At 44.1% G+C, this 21,517-nt stretch overlaps 1 protein-coding gene across 2 annotated transcripts in view; it reads right to left on the reverse strand.

The window, feature by feature from the left end:
- The window catches only part of BRIP1 (BRCA1 interacting DNA helicase 1), a 103,128-nt gene that overhangs the window by 72,097 nt on the left and 9,514 nt on the right, over positions 1 to 21,517 (reverse strand). For both annotated transcript variants that reach the window (XM_087925082.1, XM_087925079.1), the window contains exon 6: positions 21,186 to 21,311. In XM_087925082.1, coding sequence (XP_087781208.1) covers positions 21,186 to 21,311 — 126 coding nt within the window. The remainder of the gene's footprint in view (positions 1 to 21,185; positions 21,312 to 21,517) is intronic.

Consider the following 21,517-nt stretch of genomic DNA (forward strand, 5'->3'; position numbering starts at 1 on the left):
CTTGCTTGATCTCAATTGTATCTCTCTGTTAATGCAACTTAGGATTGTGTTGGCTTTTTTGGCGGCTATTGCACACTGCTGGCTTATATTTAGCTGGTTGTCCACTAAGGCTCCATGTCTGAGTGTCACACTGACACAGAGAAGCAGACACACAGTATTCACTCCTCTACTCGTTGCAGAATACCTTATGCCACCAGACTTGAAATTCTAGACCTAGAAAACCTAGAACTACGCCGCCTTCCGTCCGATCTAAGTATAGTATATAAAATTATATATTGCAATGTCCTACCTGTCAATGAATACTTCAGCTTCAACCATAACAATACAAGAGCAAACAATAGATACAAACTCAAGGTAAACCGCACCAAACTTGATTGCAGGAAATACGACTTCAGCAACAGAGTGGTCAATGTCTGGAATACTCTGCCTGACTTTGTGGTTTCTTCCCCAAACCCCCAAAACTTTAACCTTAGACTGTCTACTATTGACCTCACCCTTTTCCTAAGAGGTCTGTAGGGGGGCGTGCATAAGCGCACCAACGTGCCTACCGTCCCTGTCCTATTGTTTCTTTTATTTTTTATTTTTCTTATATGGATCCATTTCATGTAGTCATAACTATGTTTATACTTATACCTGTTATCTTATAATCACTTGACAAAATAAATAAAAATAAATAAATAAATATTCCTGTCCAAATTCAACACACACACCCGCCCATCCTCTTAATTGCAATCAGTAAGATTATCCCCCCCCCGCCCCGGTAAGCAAATGCTAAGTCACCGGGCACGTTATGCTACAATAGTCAGGATCAACTATCTCTTCGCCTTGGCTCTATAGAAAAACGGGTTCAAATTACGGTCCGCTCCCACTGGAGCTTGTCTGCCGTTAAAAAAATGACAATGCAGGATAGAAGGCACGTCAATGCAACCCCTTCAGGAGCTGCCAGTCAGCGGGAGAAAAGGCCGGTTGACGTGCCAAAGAAACGTCCATCTGGATAAAGTTACCAGCCACGCTAGAATTGTTACATTCCTCTCTCGGGTCGCCAGAAATGGCAGGTTTCATTATGTCTATCCTGCCACATTCAATAGAGGCTTCCAAATAGCCGCTCTTCTCGATATTGAATAATTACTTATTCACCCTCCCAAGGATAAAAAGGAGCCTTATGAATCGGCCTCTTGTCTGCCGGCGAGGAGGAAAACAGCTGACGGAGGGTGTCCATTACATACCCCGCTATCTTGGCCTCGGCTCTACAGTCGAACAGAAAAATTGGAACGCAAAACAGGCCGCGTGATATTACAGTCGACGCTCCTGTTGGCTTTTTTTTTTTTCCCCCAGGAAAGAGGGAGGAAAGGTATCGCTAGGGGCACGTGGCCGGGCACACGAGCGGACAGATCTAGGAGAAAGCGCCTGTTGATGGAATGCTTGGTAGGTGCGTTTGACTCAACAGGGAACACCTAGAGAAGGAGGACTAGTTAGGAAACGGTCTATGGGGCAGATGGTTTCAGGAAATACCGGCAGCCCTCGACTTACAACAGTCACTTAGTGGCTGTGTCAACTCATAAAATATTTCTCTGGTCTTTTTAGAGTTGCCAACAGAAAAGGAGTGGGGGAAGCAGTGCGGCAGCTTACAAAACCGAAAGTGCATTCCATAAATGTCTTCATAGATAGTACCTAGGTGACCAAAGTTTCTGCTGCGCAAAATTCTAACTGGAGAACATGACTGATGACTCTGGGCTATGGAAGTGTCCCATTGGAGAATATGAATTATGATACACCCAGGGGGTAGGGGAAAACCAGGGTCAAGGGTGACCAATGAATTGTGTGTCTCAAATCCTTTTGAAGTTTTGGAAGTTTGGCTCGAGACCAATTATTTAATTGGGGTAACTGCCGGAGCCCTGACAGACCATTCAGAGTCACAAGGGCACTGAAAAAAGGTGACTTAGGACCATTTTTCAGTGTTACGACCTTTGCAGCATCCCCGTGGTCACATGATCAAAATTCAGATGCTCAGCGAGTGGTTCGTATTTATGATGGTTGCAGTGTCCCAAGATCATGTGATTCCCTTTTGCGACCTTCTGACCAGTAAAGTCAATGAGGAAGCCGGATTTTCACTTAACAATTGGTTTACCGATGTATCTACTACGGTGATTCACTTAACAGCAGCGGCAAGAAAGTACAATGAGGCAAAACTCGCTGAGCAAACGTTTCACTTAACCACAGAAATGTTGGGCTCCATTCTGGTTGTAAATTGAAGACTACCTGTAATGGAGGAATAGGGAAGCGGGGAAAGGACATCAGCTGGTTTGCTTCTTTATTCATGTCAGAAGCACCACAATTAAAATAAGGCATACTATGTGACACGAAATGTTAAATACACAAGATTAAAATATGTACAAGTTACAGATCTTGCCCAGAAACTAGCAACATTAATTGTGTTCTGTCATGTTGCCATGAGGTCCTCAAGTGTAGACAGACTGGGGCACAAAGGGCAGGTATACATGTGTGTGTCGTGGTCCACATGTCACCACAAACACAAAGAGCAGAAGCCACTGGATAGCCCCACTTTTCAGATCTTGTGGTACCCATGCACTGTCTTTTTAACTATTTCCATATTTCCCAGCTTCCATCAGACCCAGGTGCCAGCTGCTCTGTTGCTTCCATCCAGTTTTGGTTCTTTATAGCTTTCCGTAGGTCCTCTCTGCTTTTCAATTGATGTGACATTTAAAGTGACAATAAAGTTCTGTTCCGTTCCATTCCGTTCCATTCTTCAAATACTTCCGTCAGCCTAAGGAAGCTTTTTCTGAAGCCGATCAAATAGCAATAGCCCTTAAACTTATATACTGCTTTATAGTGCTTCACAGCCCTCACTAAGCGGTTTACATATTGCCCCCCCAACAATCTGGCTCCTCATTTTACTCACCTCGGAAGGATGAGAGGCTGAGTCAACTTTAAGCCTGGTGAGATTTGAACTGCCGAACTGTAGGCAGCCGGCAGTCAGCAGAGGTGGCCTGCAGTAATGCACTCTAACCACTGCGCCACTGAGGCTCATAAATGCAGGTGAATCTGCTCTGTTGTGTTCCCCATAGCTACCTATGGTTGTGAAAACTGGGCCCTGAAAAAGCAAGGCAGGAAGAAAATCAGCTCATTTTGAGTTCTGGTGGGTTTTTTGTGGCCGTATATTAAAGACTACCTGTATCCCCCAGGCGTGGAGGAGACACCCCCCGCTCCCCCGACCCAAACAACAGCCTTTTCAGGCAGCGTTGGCAAAAATCCCTGCCTAAAATTGCAGAATAACCCTAAAGGCATGCACTGTCTAATTTAGCAAATGGATCAATTGCCTAAGTCCGGCAATTTCCTAAGGAAGAAGCCACGGTTTTACCTGCAAAAGATCTCATGTGCAATTAATGATATTATCTTGGGAAGCTAGGAAAGACGCATGCCACGAAACACAGAAAGCCTGTGTTAATGTGGCGGTTTTATCCCCCTCTGCTGAAGTGAGAAGCCCACACTAAACAGGAGGCTGCTTTATTGCAAGATCATTGGGTGCCTGAAAAAGACCCTGAACAAGGGACAAGCAAAAGTATTTTTTTTTAATAGAAGTTAAGAGAAAGACAGGAGGAAAATTGACTTGTTTGAGCTGTGGCGCTGGAGAAGCCACCCGTGTATTCCTTGAACAGCAAAGGTGATCAACATCTTGTATAAGATGTTCTATAGGTGTCACTTTGCACCAGCAAAATGAGCAAAAAACATTTAAATATAAATCAGCCAAATGCTGGAAGTGTCATCACATACTGGGAACATAGGACCATAGAAACTAAAAGATATTAGACAAAAATAACACGCATGGTTGGAAAAAATGATTAAACAACACATAGTTTTAAAACCTGAGATATTTTTATTAGGAATGGTACCCGAAGGTTACAGTAAAGAAAAAAAACATATTTAATCATACATGCATTAACAGCAGCTAGAATTGTATTTGCTCAGAATTGGAAAAATGATAAGAGAGCGATAGAGGGAAAAGTAATTGAGAAAATAGTTGAATGTGCAGAAATGAATCGATTAACATTGGTAATTAACGAAAAAGAAAAAACGGAATATTATATGGTATGGGATTTATTTTATCAATGGTTAGAAAATGAAACAAATTAGATGAATTAGATGAAAATATAAAGCAATAAGGTAAGATTGTTAAAAAAACAAATATATTAGATAAGATGTATAAAAAACTGTGATTATTGATATATTGGTAAGAAACGTATTCACTATAATTGTAAGCGCACAAAATATGTTCTTAGACAACAGATGGCTGAAATGGAATGGAATTACTGTAGGTATAAAATAAAAAACTTTTTTGGAAAAAACAAAAGGTGACCGACAAGCAAGCACTGGAGCGCATAACACCAAACATGTCACTGGAAGGAGAAATCACAAAATTGAGCCTCACTTATGTTGACCACGTTATGCGGGGAAATTCACTGGAGAAAGCGATTGTGTTGGGAAGAGTTAGTGGAAAAAGGAAACAAGGCCATCGAAGAACAGGGTGGCTGGACACCAGTCAGAGAACAGCACAACTCAAAGAAACAGTGCAAGATTGGAAGATGCGGAGAGACCACCTGGCCCATAGAATCGCCAACAGTCGGAATGAGTAGATAAGGCTTCTTCATAGGCCTTTGGGAAGGTCAGGTTTATGCCTCTTGCAGCTGCACAAGGATGCTACGCTAGGCCCTTGCTTGACCCCTCCTTCCAGCCTATCTGGCAGTTTCCCAACATCACTCAAAAATCAAGACCTGGACACACAACGGAGCAAAAGTTACCATATCCTGCAGAGACAGAAAACTGCATTTTCCTCCAGCTAGATGTCGTACATCAACAGGCACGTTTACATACTCTTTAAACAAAAGATCTCTCTCTCTCTCTCTCTCTCTTTTCATATATATTTACAGGTAGTCTTTGACTTATGACACAATTGAACCCCAAATTTCCATTACTAAGACAGGCAAATGAGTCACACCCCACTTTACGCCCTTTTTGCCATGGTTGTTAAGCGAATCACTGCAGATGTTAAGTGAATCATGCAGTCATTAAGTAAATCTGGTTTCACCCACTGATTTCACTTGTCAGAAGCCAGCCGGAAAGGCTGCAAAAGGGGATCACGTGACCCCAGGACACTGCAAATGTCATAAGCGTGGGTCAATTACCAAGTGCCAGAATTTTGATCGCGTGAGGACTGATTGTAAGTCACCTTCTTTTTCAATGTTGCTGTAACTTTAAACGGTCACTAAATGGATGACTGTAACTCGAGGACTACCTATACTTAAAAAAAAATCAAAGACAATTCATATTACCATAGCGCTGATGATGTTATCCAGTTGGGTCATGAAATGTCTGCGAGAAAACAACCAAGCTCAGAGAGCATCAAGGGCCCCACAATTCTCCTCCTCCTTCTTACCCCTTCTAGCACTGATAATGTTACCTAGTTGGGTCATGAAACGTCTGCAAGAAAGCAAGCAAGCAAGCACTAAGAACCCCTCCTGCTGAGCTACAAATATTCTCCTTTATCGAGACAATTCTTTCTCCAAGCCCCCAAGTTACACATGACAGGAAACAAACAACTGGTTCACCGAGAGTGCCGGGCTCTGCAAAATCTCACACAAGCACACCCGGCCGAGATCCTGAAAGTGGCCTGATTGAAAAGCCTTCCTTTATGTATCAAAAAATAATAGCCTGGGCTTCTTGATTAAGCAGCACAAAGCATCTGTTTATCCCCGGCAGTCACCAGCAGATGAACCCAATTCAATATTTATCGAGAGCTTTGCAGATCACCGCTAACCAAGCAAACATTTTAATTAAGCCGGGACTCCCTTCAAAGGCTTCATTCAGAACATCAATCAACGGCAGCCCAGCATCAGATGCGGGTCAGGTGGCAGAAGGTAACACAAATCCACAATTTTTTTTTTCACCCCCCACCTTCGTCGCACCCGGCGGTGAGCTTGCCCAACCCCAAAGCCTGGTCTCTTTGATTGTCGCTAGGTTGCCATTCTCCGGGAAATGTGTAACTGAAATCCCTCGGCTCTCTTTGTGAGGGGGGGTAAGCAATACCTGTTCTACCACAACAGGCAGGCGCATTAAGCAAGATGCTTGTCACAGCTGGTTCTTGATACCCCGAGTGTTTGTTTCACGCTTCTCCGTTTACTATTTACCTTTCCTGCCTTGGGGGACCGCGGGATCCCTTCCTGCGTGCAACCGGCCCGAGAAAAAGATGATGAGAGCGTTGGCATTTGGGTGGCACTAATTAACAGGGCTTTGACCTGAATCTTCGTTGCCTTCTGTCCGTAGGGACAGTTTTACCAGTAGCAGGAGAATATTTGTTGCTCGGTGTTGACATGAGGGGTCCTTGGTGCCCTCTGACCTTGACTTTCTTTAAAAAAAGAGACGTTTCATGACCCAACTAGGCAACGTGCTGGAAGGGAGGGAGGTTTGGAAGGGGAGGAGGAGGAGTTTCACTACCCAACTAGGTAACTTCATCAGTGCTAGAAGGGAATGGGGTTTGTGAGGATGAGGTGGAGGAGGAAGAAGAGGAGGAGGAAGAAAACTGGGAACTCCTTGGTGCTCTCTGAGCTTAGTTATTTTTTTCCCAGCGTTTCATGACCCAACAGAAAGGAAATACACACGCACACGCACACACGCACACACACACACGTATGTGCTTAGGAGGAAGGATTTAACATGGTAATCAGAAATTCCATCAAAACTAAATAGCAATTGACTTAGTTAAAATCACCTTTGTAGGTGACTGGATAAATCAAGTTTTACCTAGTTCTTCATTTTCCTTTCTGGTCTATTCACTTGTCATAAATATTTAGCACAGATTTAGGTCACCAAGTCAAGGGGGGGAGGGGGGGAAACAGTCCATGAATACCTTGAAATGTATTTGGGGGGCTACTGCAATTTACATTACAGGCACTCCTTGACTTACAACCCCCTGTTTAATGACGTCTGAAATTACAACGGCCTCAGAAAGGGTGATTTACGGCCTGTGATTTACAGCCCGTAAAACACTTCTGGCTGTCACAAAACATACCCTTGCGGTCACAAATATTGTGATCTGGGTGCTTGGCAACCTGTTTGCACTTAGCACAGGTTGTCAAACACAAAACACCTGCCGTTTTGTGACAGCTGCAAGTAGTCCTCAAGTTATAACCACAACTGAGCCCCAGGTTCGCTTAGCAAGACAGTTGCTTAAGTGAGTTTTGACAACCTTTCTCGCCAAGTTATGAAGTGAATCACTGCAGCTGTTCGGTTAGTAACACGGTTGCTCAGCGAACCTAGTTTTCCCATTACATTGGCTTGTCATAAGGTCGCAAAAGGGGTTCACGTGACCCCCCCCCGCAACCATCATTGCATATTTTGATCATATGACCATGGGGATGCTGCAACAGCCGTAAGTGTGAAAAGCAGCCAGAAGTCACTTTTTTCAGTGCAGTTGAAAACGAATGGCTATACAGTCACCTGTATTTGCAATTTTCTCTGCCAGAAAGACAATGGGGAAGCTTGAAAGCGGCTTCTGCCTGCTTAGAGGGCTCCTTATGGGGGGTCTCTAAAGGCTGGTTGAAAAAGCAGCCTACCAAAGGATTTCAGCCCCGTGTGAAGCTGAAATCCTTCCGGCAGGCAGCCCTCAAAAGAGCTGCCTGCCAGACTGACTCGCCCACCTGTGAAGCTGAAATCCTTCCGGCAGGTAGCTCTTTTGCAACGCCCACTTAATGACCTGGGAGACTACTCAATGACCGCAAATGGGAGTGTCTGGATTTTGGTCACGAACCCAAAAAGCCATGTGACATCTCGCTTTAACCGCTGGGCTCAAAGATTCCGTTCCTAATCGTGATTGTAAATCAAAGACTACTTTTACAAAGGTAGTCAAATGAATACGAGCCAGCCGTGTGCTGCAGCTGCCAAAAAACACAACACAGTTTTAAGGCTGCATTATCAAAAGGGATAGAATCAAGCTCATCTGAAGCATTAATACTACTTGGTAAGGCCACACTTGGAATCCGGCACCCAGTTTTGGTTGCCATCATATAAAAAAGATGTTGAGACCAGATTCAAATTATTTTTACTACTGATTCTGTGGGTGGGGCTTGGTGGGCGTGGCAGAGGAAGGATATTGTAAAATGTCCAGTCAGAGGTGGGATTTGCCGATTCTCCGAACTACTCAAAATTTCCGCTACCGGTTCTCCAGAACTGGTCAGAACCTGCTGAATACCCACCTCTGGTTGAGACTCTGGAAAGAGTGTAGAGAAGAACCACAAAGACGATTAAAGGTTGCAGGAATTGGGCATGTCTAGTCTAGTGAAGAGAAGGGCTGGGGTCGGGGTGACCTGACAGCAGTGTTCCAATATTTCAGGGGTTGCTACAAAAAAGAGAGGGGTCAACCCAACCTCCAAATCACCAGAAGGCAAGACAAGAAGCAATTGATAGAAACTAATCAAGGAGAGAAGCAACCTAGAACTAAGGAGGAATTTCTTGCTAGTGAGAACAATTAATCAGTGGAAGGACTCGCCACCAGAAGTTGTTCTTAAGGCTTTTTAGAAGAGATTGGATAACCGTTTGTCTGAAACAGCATAGGGTTTCCTGCCTGGGCAGGGGGTTGGACTAGAAGACCTCCAAGGTCCCTTCCAACTCTGCTGTTCTGTTCTGTTCTATTCTGCGAAGCACCTGAAAACAGGACAAGCAGCAATGGAAGGAAACCTAGTCAAGGAGAGAAGCGACCTACAGTAGAGCTAAGGAGGACCATTAAATCGGTGGAACAACTTGACTCCAGAAGCTGTGGATGCTCCATCACTGGAGGTTTTTAAGGAAAGATTGGAGAGCCACTTGTCGGAAAAGGTATACAGTCTCCTGCTTGAGCAGGGGGTTGGACTAGAAGACCTCCAAGGTCCCTTCCAATTATGTTATTCTGTTAAAGGTGAGCAGATGGGCGGTCCTTACTGAACGCTATCCATTCCCTTTGAACCTCTGACACCATTTTGGGCTGCCATCCCTGCAAAGGTCAACTTTATAAAACAGGCATTGTTTCCCCGATGAAAGATCGCGCCCATCCCAAAGCACGAAGCACCCTTTTAACTGTGAACATACACGCAGCTCGGCTCAAAACCACCCAACCGCCAGTTTCTCTCTCTCTCTCTCTCTCTCTCCTCTCTCCATTCTTCTTCCCTTCTCCCAAAACGGGATGACAAGTCTTTTTAACTGAATAAATATGCTTTTAATTACGGTTAAGGGAAATACATGCCCTGCGAGTCTGAGGACAAAAGAGGATCTCTAAAACCAACATCTGCGTCGTTTCAAAACGGGGCCTGTTGTGCGTAGCCTTGCTTCGAGAAGGCGTTTGTTAGCATAAGAGCAGAAGAGAAAGGAAAACATCAATTAAAGGGGAGATTGTCAACAAACACCAGGCTGGCAACAATACGCATCCGTTGTGCGGGATCAAAAGGGGAATAGAAGCACAGAGAGGGTTGAGTGGTGGCTTTATCCTCCTCCTCCTCCTCTTCACTTTTGTCTCCTTTTCTAAGAAACATTACAATCGCTGCTTTAAAGAGAGCTCATTTCAAGAGAAAAGATAAATGCACAGCTGAAGGTCGGCGACCCAAAGCTAATTCCTCTGGATAATCTTTTTTTCTGCACCACAGCTAGTCCTCGGCTTACGACCCAAATGGAGCCCCAAGCTTTTTCCTGGCTAAGCGAGGCACTGCGTGAAGTGAGCTTCGTCCCATTTAACGATCTTTTCTTGCCACAGTGGTTAAGCGAATCGCTGCAGTTGTTCAATTAGGAATGTGGTTGTTAAGTGAATTGGGCTTTCCCCTTGGTCAGAAGGTTGCAAGAGGGGATCCCATGAGCCTGATGTCAGCGTTCCAGAAAACCTCACACCAACCAATAACTCCGAGACAGGCATCTTCTCAAAAGTTCGGTTTTATTTGGAGAGTAAGCTGGGGAAAGTTCCGGGCTTCCTCGCAATAAATAAAACTACAAATCCACTCCCTGCACCCACCACCGCATCCCATGGCTCCAATCACCATTCATCCCAACTTGAGACTTTTCCCCTCACCCAGGTGCAGAAATAACATGACCTTGACTTAGCAGAAGAATGCTATTGTATCTAACCACATACACTCCAAGAAATTCCCCCCTTCCCATTTTCCCAGGCTCAAGTCAAGAATGTGGCAGTGTGGAAGTGTCCCGTGTCAATATGGCTCCCAAAGCTGACACCTGGAATACTGCGACCGTCATAATAGGAGTCCGTTGCCGAGCTAGGAAGGAAGGAAGGAAGGAAGGAAGGAAGGAAGGAAGGAAGGAAGGAAGGAAGGAAGGAAGGAAGGAAGGAAGGAAGGAAGCTGATTTATTGGGGAAAAAATGAACTTAACTGAAAAATGGAGACAGCACCCTTCTCCCATTCTTTTTGGGTCTGACCAAGATGGGCTCAGTCCCTTTCTTTATCTAATCCTATAGGACCCAGGTTGACCCTCCCTGCCCCAGTGAAGGCTCCCTGCAATCCCATCTAGACCAAAGAATAGAATAAGGATAGGTGTCATGCCCCTGGTGGAGACTGACTCTGAGGAAGAGGAGGAACAGCCAACAGGGAGTGGAAGTGTGTCTCCAGAGGTGGTGGAGGAGGCTGGCGAAGGGCAGAGGCCGGCTGGGCAGTCAGAGGAGGACCCAGGCCCATCCCCTCTCCATCCTCGGGCACGCAGGGAGGAGAGGATCAGGGTAAAACGTGGTCTACTTGGGAGGAGAGGGCCATGATCCTCTTCATGGGTTGCAGGTGTGAGATCTGCATAAAAGGTTGGACCTGCGTGCTAACAGATGCTGGAGACAAATTAGTGTTTTATTCCTAAAGAAGGTTTATCTTGGTTGGCGTTCTTCCAACGGACTGTACCTGGTTATCTTCCTGAAGTTGGCAATTATCTATCCTGGCCTGTCGTGGAACTTTATTCAGTGCGGTTTGGTTTTGGTTTTTGCTTCGTTACCGGCTCTTTGAATGTGAACTCTGTTTCTTGCCTTTGAAATGTTATTTTGAAAATAGTTTTACTCCTTCACTGTGAACATTTAAACAGTGAATCCAAGTTGAAGGCATTAAAGGACTTGTATTTACGTTTTGGTTTTTGTTATATTTCTGAGATACTCTGGGTCATCACATTACGGGTAGGATGGGGTGGGATGCGGCGGTGGGATTCAAATTGTTTTACCACTGGTTCGGTGGGCGTGGCTTGGTGGGCGCGCTTTGCCTAACGCCGACGCTTTCCTCACACCAGCTTAGGCCTGCAGCGCCAATCAGCTGAGAGGATAAAGAAAAGTGCAGGGGCGAGAGGGAGGGCCGATCCTGCACTTTTGTCTTCTTTCTCCTCTCAGCTGATTCGTCAGAGGCTGTTTTTTGGTACCGGTTCAGCTCAACCGGTCCGAACCGCTCACATACTACCATTGGTGGGATGGCATGGGATAGAATAGGATATTAAGGATAGGATAAGATAGAATACTGTCTTTCTCCAACAATATGGCCTCCACCAATAGGAAGGCCCAGCAAGGCCTAGGTATGAGGTGAAATTAAGCCCCGCCCCCAAAATGTAGGCCTATTCAAACCATGCGATTCCCCGCCATTTCTCACATCGTTTGTTAGAACTACATGAGGTGAAGAGAAATGGGCGGGGGAAGGGCAGGGGGAATGAGGAGAAAACTTGCCTTTAGGAGCGCCATGCAGGTAGCCTAGGCTAGAATACCCCGATCTACTACCGATAGAACATCAGACTATCGACTGACGAAACGGGCCTATTTAGCCTGAAGAGGCTTTTTTCAAGCCTCTGGGAGGCCGAAAAAGGTCTCAAACCAGCTGAAAATCAGCTGTGAGGCACAGTGCAGGAAAAGGGGGGTGGGATTGCTTGTACATGTGCAGGGGGCGTGGGGGGCACACATTGCCTTCTAGGGGCTGGCACCCAAGCGCGAGCAGGCAAGTGCACCCACAATTTTTGGCACAGGAGCCCAAGAAAGTTAGCTACCACTGTTCTGTACCATTTCAGACAAATGGTTGTTAAACCTCAAGTGATGAAGCACCTACAACTTCTGGAGGCAAATTGATTAATTGTACTCACTGTTAGGAAATGCCTCCTTAGTTCTAGGTTGCTTCTCTCCTTGCTTAGTTTCCATCTGTTGCTTCTTGTCCTGCCTTCAGGGGCTTTGGAGAATAGCTTGACTGCCTCTTCTTTGGGGCAGCCCCTGAGATATTTAAACACTGCTATCCTGTCTCCCCTAGTCCTTCTTTTCATTAGACTAGACATACCCAACTCCAGCAACTGTTCTTTATATGTCTATAGGACTACAGGTTAGATTTTACTGGTGAACATGGACTAAGGTGGACATGGCTAGGAAATCCTTTCTTGCATTATTTTTTTTTCTTGGAGAAATAAAACAAGAAGACAAAGAATAATAGGTGAATTATATAAAAAAAAGAACAGTAACAGAGAAATCTCAAATAATCCATTTGTCTTGATAAAAAGATACTTTGAGTCACTGCGTATGAACATTACGAAGTAGCTTTGTCTCATCCTTTAATTGCCACATAGAGCTTTTCTGGATTTGGAAGCATACAAATTAAGCAAATGAATAAAACAAAAATTAAAATAAACTCAAGTGCTCTATTTTCTATTTGCAATAATATGAGTTTTGAACTATTAGGAAAACTTGCAAATAATCCATCCATTCACTTTTGATTTCAAATAACAATAAGATTTGTGAATAGAAATTAAAATTATATTTTTGAATTGGAAATCATATTTGTGCAGCAGTGATGAATATATTATTGCTTTATAAAACGTTTCTGAAACTGAATCTGGAAAGTGTGAACATGTAAAAACATGGTATGATTCAGTGGGTAAAGAATTCTGGATAGAATGTGATGCTTGAACAATGGAAAAATACAGTATATGGACGAAAGGTTTAAAATCCACATGAAACAATAATTTAAAAGAAAAGTTTTATAAGATGACGTATCACTAGTATTTAACCCTGGAAATATTATCTAGAACAGGGGTTCCCAACCACCGGACCGCAGACCAGTACCAGTCCATGGAACATTTCCTACCGGGCCGCCAGTTTGCTGGGTGCTGCCATCTTGTTTGATGAGAAAGTGCTTCCGGGTGAGCTTTTCTGGTTGGAAAGCGGCGTTTGGGTCCTGAAGGAATCCTCGTGCCTTAGTTTCATCGAAGGGGAGGGCGGCTTCGAACGAAACTAAGGCGTGAGGATTCTTTCAGCACCCAAGGCAAGGCGAGCCGAGCGACCGTCCCGAAGCGAAGCCCATCGACAAAGGTACAAAGGAGGAGTTGAAGGTGATGGGGAGAAGCGGGGGACGGCTGGCTGGCCGGTTGCTCGGCTCGCTTTGCCTTGTCATGCGTGCTGATGCCGGTACCGGGCCGCGGATCATTTTGTGATGCTGGTACCGGGCCGTGGCACAAAAAAGGTTTGGGGCCACTGATCTAGAATGCATCAAGGTGTCTCAAATGAATGTTGGAATGTTCCTCTCCATCGTGTCCTATTAGTTGCTTTCGTATTTTGTATTTTAGTCTATAATTTAATAAAAACATTTAAAATTGGGGAAAAAAAATAAAATAAAATTTATTTGGCTGCTTGAAAGCAGAAATAGTCTTCTGCTGCCGGTGGCCAATATTATTAATTTTTTAATGAACAGTTTATAAATCTGGAGCCTATTCAACCAAATAAAATATTCTGTATATACAAATCTTCACACTGCGGTTTACCACTGCAAACTATATATATATATATATGCCCTAACTTGCTTTAGCAATCATGGGCTTGTCTTAAAAATGTTCAGAAAACTGAGCAGGTTAAAAGGTTTTTTTTTTTAATAAAAAGGATTTGCATCTGAAAACCAACAGCACCCCCTGCTGCTCCTCAGAATTATTTGAAATTAATTTCCAAAGCGTGACAGATTTCAAATTTTATAATTTTTTTCAGCCTGCCAAGACAAATCCTCTTTTGCAAGATATGCCCAGCTTGATAAATAGCAGTTGAGCTTTTTATAGATATCAAGATGTAAAGCCTTACGTTCGCAATGAGTCAAACATTCACCAAAACAAGTAAAAAAAAAACACAAAACCCAGATAACGGGTAGTCCAGAGGTGGGTATTCAGCAGGTTCTGACCAGTTCTGTAGAACCAGTAGTGGAAATCTTGAGTAGTTCGGAGAACCGGCAAATACTGCCTCTGATTGGTTCCGCCCCCGTCTATTCTCTGCCTCCCAAGTCCCAGCTGATTGGCTGGGCCTTCTTTTGTTGCCCTGCACAGGAAAACGGAGCTGGAAAGCAGGTTAGTGGGGTGGGGAGGGAACGGGGAATTTATAGTAACCTTCCCCTGCCACGCCCACCAAGCCACGCCCACAGAACCGGTAGTAAAAAAAAAATGAATCTCACCACTGCATTTAACTACATACCTATCTAATTGGTAAAACCCAAAATCAAAGTTTTATTTTTCCCCAAAAGTCCAGAAGCAGTTTCCAAGTAGAAACAAAAGTAATTGTGTTTTTTTTTCCTTTGAATCACAACAGCCAATTTAGCCATCTCTGCTAATTCCATCAACTTTTGCAGCCATTCGTTCATTGTGGGGATCAAACTGCCCTTCCATTTTTGTGCATAAAGTAATAGCAGCAGCACTTAAGACTTAGGTATTGCTACGCAGTGCTTTACAGCCAAGCGGTTTACAGAGTCAGCCTCTTGACCCCCAAAATCTGGTAAAATCTCATTTACCGATCTCGGGAAGGCTGAGTCAACCTTGAGCTGGTCAGGATCGAACTGCTGGCAGTGGGCAAAGTTATCCTACAATAGCAATAGCACTTAAGACTTATATACCACTTTGCAGTGCTTTGCACCTCTCTCTAAGTGGTTTTACAGAGTCAGCCTATGGCCCCCAACAATCTGGGTCCTCATTTTACCGATCTCGGGAAGGATGGAAGGCTGAGTCAACCTTGCACATGACTCGTAACTGTGACCATGGTAGCGTCCTGGGGTCACGATATCCCCTCTTGTGACTAGCAAAGCCGATGAGGAAGCCGGATTCACTTAACAACCACGTTGCTAACTTAACAGCCGCAGTCATTCCCTTTTACAACTCAGGCAAGAAAGGTCATAAAACGGGGAACAAAACCAACTGAACAACTGTCTCGCTGAGCCACAAACACATAAGAAAATGGGCTCAGTTGGGGCTGTAAGTCGAGGACTGCCTGTATAAGCACCTAAAAAATCAGTTTGGGGGAAGAGAGCGCGTTCTTGTCACTTTTGCCTGCGGCGGCTCCAAACCCAGAACATTTATCCTACCGTAAAAAAGCTCAGAAAAAGCAGAGGGATCAACAAAGCCCTGTGTACCTGGGGTGCACCTGTGTGTGTACTTTTCTCAGCTATGCAAAGACCGTGTCCAACTTTCAAGATCTTGAAAGGGTCCATTATCAGCAGAGACATCGCAGCAAGGCCAAAAGACAGCCAAGAAGACTTTGGGGGTGCAATTTACTTCTGACTAGGGGTCATCAGTTCAAGACAGGTTAGAAACGCTCACCAACACCACCCCATCACACACATCACTTTTCACGGCCTGCTTCTGTTGCTCCCCTCTGGGAGGAGGTTTCCAAGTGCTTCTAGCAGGGCTACCAGATTCTGTAACAGCTTTGTTCCCTAGGCCGGTTGGCTGGTAAACCCGCAAATTTTGTTTTTCTCGCCATGTACATGTACGCATCTGAATTAGACTGTGGTGTTTCTCTCCGTTACATAGGTGTGTGTCTGAGGGTATATGCATAACGGTTGTCTTTTGAGAGCTGAATGCAACGGCATTTCATTTGAATGTATGCTGATAAGGGTACATTTAAAGTGACAATAACATTTCTGTTCTATACTGTTCTACTCTCTTCTATTCTTAATTCTATTCTGTTCTGTTCTTACTTCTATTCTATTTTTCATTCTATTCTTAATTCAATTCAATTCTACTCTACTCTGTTCTTTTCTATTTCATTACATATTTCTTCTCTTCTCTTCTCCTCTCCTCCATTCCAATATTCTATTACATTCCATTCCATATTTCTTCTCTTCTCTCCTCCTATCCATTCCAATATTCTATTTTATTCCATTCCATAATTCTTCTCTTCTCTCCTCCTATCCATTCCAATATTCTATTTTATTCCATTCCATATTTCTTCTCTTCTCCATTCCATTCCATTATTCTATTCCATTCCATTCCATTCCATTCCAATATATTCTATTCCATTCCATCCCATATTTCTTCTCTTCTCTTCTCCTCTCCTCCATTCCAATATTCTATTTTATTCCATTCCATATTTCTTCTCTTCTCTTCTCCATTCCATTCTTCTATTCCATTCCATTCCAATATATTCTATTCCATTCCATTCCATATTTCTTCTCTTCTCTCCTCCTATCCATTCCATTCCAATATTCTATTTTATCCCATCCCATATTTCTTCTCTTCTCCTCCATTCCATTCTATTCCATTCCAGATTTCCTCTCTTCCCTTCCCTTCTCTCCTCTATTCCATTCCATTCCATTCTGTTGTCATCAACTTACAACAATTCGTTTAGTGACCGTTTGAAGTTGCGATGGCACTAGAAAAAGTAACTTTCGGCTGTTTTTCACGCTTATGATGGTTGCAGCAACCCCATGGTCATGTGATCGAACTCAGGTGCTGGGCAACTGGCTCATATTTATGACAGTCACAGTGTCCTGGGGGGCTGGGGGTGTCACGTGATCCCCTTTTGCAACCTTCTGACAAGAAAAGTCAATGGGGAAGCCGGATTCACTTAACAACCACGTGACTAACTTAGCAACTACAGCAATTCACTTAAGAATTGTGGCAGGAAAGATGGTAAAATGGGGCACAACTCACTTAAGCTATCTTGCTTAGTGAGAGAAATTCTGGGGCTCAAGTGTGGTCATATGTCGAGGATTACCTGAACCTCCTTCCAAAGGACTGAGCTTCTGGATTCAGCTGGTTTTTTAAAAGTCGCTTTCAATTAAAAAAATAAATGGGACGACAATATACTGCAAAACCAGCCACTTGCCTTGAGGCCTTACCCTTGATTTCTAAGATTTTATGATTCTTATAAAGGAGAATATTTGTAGCTCAAGGTTTAAATAAGAGGCCCTTGGAGGTCTCTGCGGATGATTGTCTTCTTGCAGACATTTCATTACCCAACTAGGTAACATCATCAGTGCGAGGAGGAGGATTGTAGAGTTCTTGCTGCTCTCTGAGCTTGGGCGTTTTCTTGTAGATGTTTCATTACCCAACTAGGTAACATCATCAGTGCGAGGAGGAGGATTGTAGAGTTCTTGTTGCTCTCTGAGCTTGGCCATTTTCTTGCAGACATTTCATTACCCAACTAGGTAACATCATCAGTGCGAGGAGGAGGATTGTAGAGTTCTTGTTGCTCTCTGAGCTTGGGCGTTTTCTTGCAGATGTTTCATTACCCAACTAGGTAACATCATTAGTGCGAGTAGGAGGATTGTAGAGTTCTTGTTGCTCTCTGAGCTTGGGCGTTTTCTTGCAGATGTTTCATTACCCAACATCATCAGTGCTAGAAGGGAGTGGGGTTTGTAGAAAGGAGGAGGGTGGGGGGGAAAGGACTGTAGGGTCCTCAGTGCAACTATGTAACATCTAGAAGGGAGTGGGTTTTAAAGGGAGGAGGAGGAGGACGACGGCTGTGGAGTTCTTGTTGCTCTCCGAGCTTGGCTGTTTTCTTGCAGACGTTTCATTACCCAAACTAGTAACATCATCAGTTCTCAATCAGTCTGCAAGGAAACACCCAAGCTCAGAGACCATTAAGGAGTCCTGTTTTTTATGTTTCTGAAACCAGAGTGCCTCAAATAAATAATAAAATGGGGCGGGTGAGATGCTGAAACCCACTGCTTGCTTCGGAAGGGTGACCTACAATTATAGGGATGGATGAGAAACAGGGCTGAAACTGAACCCTGGCAAGATGGAATGGCTCTAGGTCTAAGGCTCTTTGGTCCATGGAGAATTGGACCAAGTTGGTTCAAAGTCAGCCATTTCTCGCCTCGGAGGGTGTCCCAAGTAACTGGCTGGGGGGGGACGGGACGGGGGGGAACATGACCACTCTTAGATCTTCCAATGGATGAATTCCCAAGTCCTTAGGAGACACAAGAAGATCTGAACCATTGATGGGGAGACAGCTTCTGATCCCAGCCTGACCCTCAACAAAGCCTCAAAAAGATTCAGTAGGTCTGGGGTCACCCAATTGCTGGAAAAGGTTTACTAGGGATTAACAGGTTTATTTGTCCACACAAACAGTCCTTTTTTTGGTTAATCTCCCAGGATTAACAGTTGAGCTTAGAAGCTTCTCAAAAAGCAAGAATATTAAACAGCAAAGGCAACGGATGTTTAAAAAAACTATATTTGGGTCTGAATTAGCTACTCTGGGGTTCCAATCCTTGACCTTTGTAACCCCTGGAGTCTTGATTCTCTTCCTTTTTTTTCTCACGGCTGGAATTGGGTTTTTTTTGTCACGACTTTGTGGCTGTTTGTTAATGTTTTTGATGCTCGGGTGCTTGGAATGGATTTCTACTGGTTCTCTAATACAGCTTGTCAACTATTACTCGTTTAATAGTTTGTAAACTGCTATCTAAAATTCTCCAGGCATTTTTGGCCAGCTTAAATTGCCTTGGAGGGGGGTGGTAACAAATAAGTGTTTTTAAAACTCGGCCACTTTTAAGACATGTGGACTTCAATTCCCAGAATTCCCTAGTCAGCTTGGTTAGGAGTGGAAGTCCAGGTGTCTTAAATTTGCCAGCAATGTTTGAAAAACATTACAATAAATCCTCAAAAAAAAAAAACAACAACAAGAAAGTCCAGTTGCCTCCTGAAAAAGCACCTTTGGGACAACCATGACCTGGATGACAGAGAATCTCTAGACTTTTAGCTACGCAATTTGGGATGAACACAACTTTGGATGGTGTGGGAGATGGGATGGATTTCCAAAAAACTGCAGGAACCAGGACAGAGGATACAGATAAACTCTTAAGTGCTTCAACAAGCCTCTAAAAGGATGCAAACGACCAGCTGCCTGCAAGGAATATAAATCCTTCCATTTCCCACGATCCTGTCAGAGCTGAAGAAGCTTCTTGGACGAGAAGCGAAATGTCTTTAAAAGAAAAGAAAAAAAACCAAGGAAGTCTAGTTGCCTCTTGAAAAAGCACCTTTGGGGCAACCATGAACTGAGGACTGAGAATCTCTACAGACAAATAAATGAAAAATCCTCAAGACCCCAAACCATACTTTTTAAGAAATTACTACATAATTTCTTTCTGTTACCTAGGGCAAAAGAAATCTTGAAGATGCTTTTTCAAACACAAAAACAAGAGAGTTGATTAACTCCCTAGGAAATAATGTATCTCTACAATTACTGTCCTTTTCTTAAATCTTAGGTATTTTGTAGCTTTCTTCTTCCGCTTAAATGGGGGCATATTGATATAATACAGGTAGTACTCAACAGAAGTGGGATTCAGCAGGTTCTGACCAGTTCTGGGAGAACCGGTAGCGGAAATTTTGAGTCGTTTGGAGAACCGGCCAATCCCGCCTCTGACTGGAGATTTTACAGTATCCTTCCCCTGCCACGCCCACCAAGCCACGCCCACAGAACCGGAAGTAAAAAGAATTGAATCCCACCACTAGTCCTTGACTTAGAACAGTCCATTTGAAGTTCCAACGGCACTGGAAAAAGTGACTTATGGTGGTTTTTCACACTTGCGACCATTGCACCATCCCCATGTGACCAAAATTCAGATGCTTGGCAACAAGTTCGTATTTATGAAAGTTGCGGCATCCCAGGGTCATGTGATAACCTTTCGCGGCCTTCTGGCAAGCAAAGTCAATTTTCAGCAATTGGAGAATGCTGCAACGGTCGCAAATATGAAAAAAACCACCTCTTTCAGTGTTGTTGTAACTGCGAATGGTCACTAAACCAACTGTTGTAAGTCGAGGACTACCCGTAGGCACCTGCCTATTACCGTCGTAAATCGTGAGGGTTGCAAAGGGGTCACCTACATAAACCATCTGATTTTATTATTGTTCTGACCAAGGCTTCCTGAGACAATAACTATCACACGCTGTTCCCAAAAACCGTTTTTTAATTATTTCAATGGCTGTGAATTATATGTATTCACAGCCTGTAATGAGTCCCGAACAGTTTATGGAGAGTCCAGCAGAAGTCTGCCACAGTCTTTTGGGATAAGGCTGATAAGCATCCACCTCCATCTCCCTTGAAATGTTGCCATCGACTAAATTGCCAATTAGCTGTACAGGGCAAACGGAGCACCAAGTCAACACAGAGCTTCACAGAGTTTAAACCGACCAGAACCAACAAAGTTGCTTCCTGCAAAGGCTCATCTCCCTTTGCTCCTCCTTTATCTCTTATGGGAGGGGCCAATCATCTCCAAGCCTTACTCCCGAGTCTCCCCTTTTGTCTTAACTGTTCTTGCCTTCTGGCAGCTCTGCGCAAGCGCGCACTGGGAACAGGCTACCCCCTGTTCCTCTGCCTCGCTGATGTCAGATTCTGGAGGCTCCGGAGTCAGCACATAACTCCGATGGCCCTGGCCCCATCTCTGTGTCAGATGGAGATCCCTCGTCTGAGCCCTCTCCAGACTCCAGCACTGGGCCATGTTCCTCCCCACTGTACGACTCTGCTGCCAGCTCCATAGGCCGCCAGCAGCAGTTGTTAAACGAGTGCTGCGGTCGTTAAGCAAAGCCCTTGTTCTCTGTGGAGCATTTTTGCCAAAACCCAGAAGCGAAGGTCGCTCTGGATTAGCGAGATAGGTGGCATATAAGTTTAATTTAAAAAAATGAAAACACATCTCTAAGGGAGGTGGGCAGTTAAGGAATGTGAAATATAAACAAACAGCACCTAAAACATTGGCCAAGTGATGGATGAGGGGGCATTGTAACTTTGGAACTGTAAATTTTCGGCGTCCATCATAACTCGGATGGTCGTAAGTCAAGGATTACCTGTAACTAGAATAGGAGGCAAGAAAATCCAAGCATCTTTTCACAGAGCTGAACTCTTGAGCTCTTCCAAACCAATGCAATTTGCCTTTAATATCCTAGTATTATCACACTTACTGTTTTACGTGAGGGAGGCTCAGTTTTTCCGAGAGTCACTGTCAATTCCCCATTTTTTCGCTGCTCATGAACTTCTGAAGCATCCGTTAGTTGGGTTCCTGAGGTCAGCCGGTGTCGTTTTCTCGCCTATAAGCCATGCAAACATGCCTTTGAATTTGGGAGGCTAAAAGTCTAAAAAAGCAACGTTTTATTTTTCCTCCCCAACTAGCAACAGCATTTAGACTTATATACCACTTCGTAGTGCTTTACAGCCCCTCTCTAAGAGGTTTACAGAGTCAGCCTCTTGCCTCCCCAACATGAAATGTTTACTTTTGTAATCAAAACAAACCATT

The sequence above is a fragment of the Pseudonaja textilis genome, chromosome 1 (assembly GCF_049901715.1).
Source record: "Pseudonaja textilis isolate UNSWEBS1 chromosome 1, rPseTex1.2, whole genome shotgun sequence".
In the NCBI taxonomy this organism is placed as follows: Eukaryota; Metazoa; Chordata; class Lepidosauria; order Squamata; family Elapidae; genus Pseudonaja; species Pseudonaja textilis.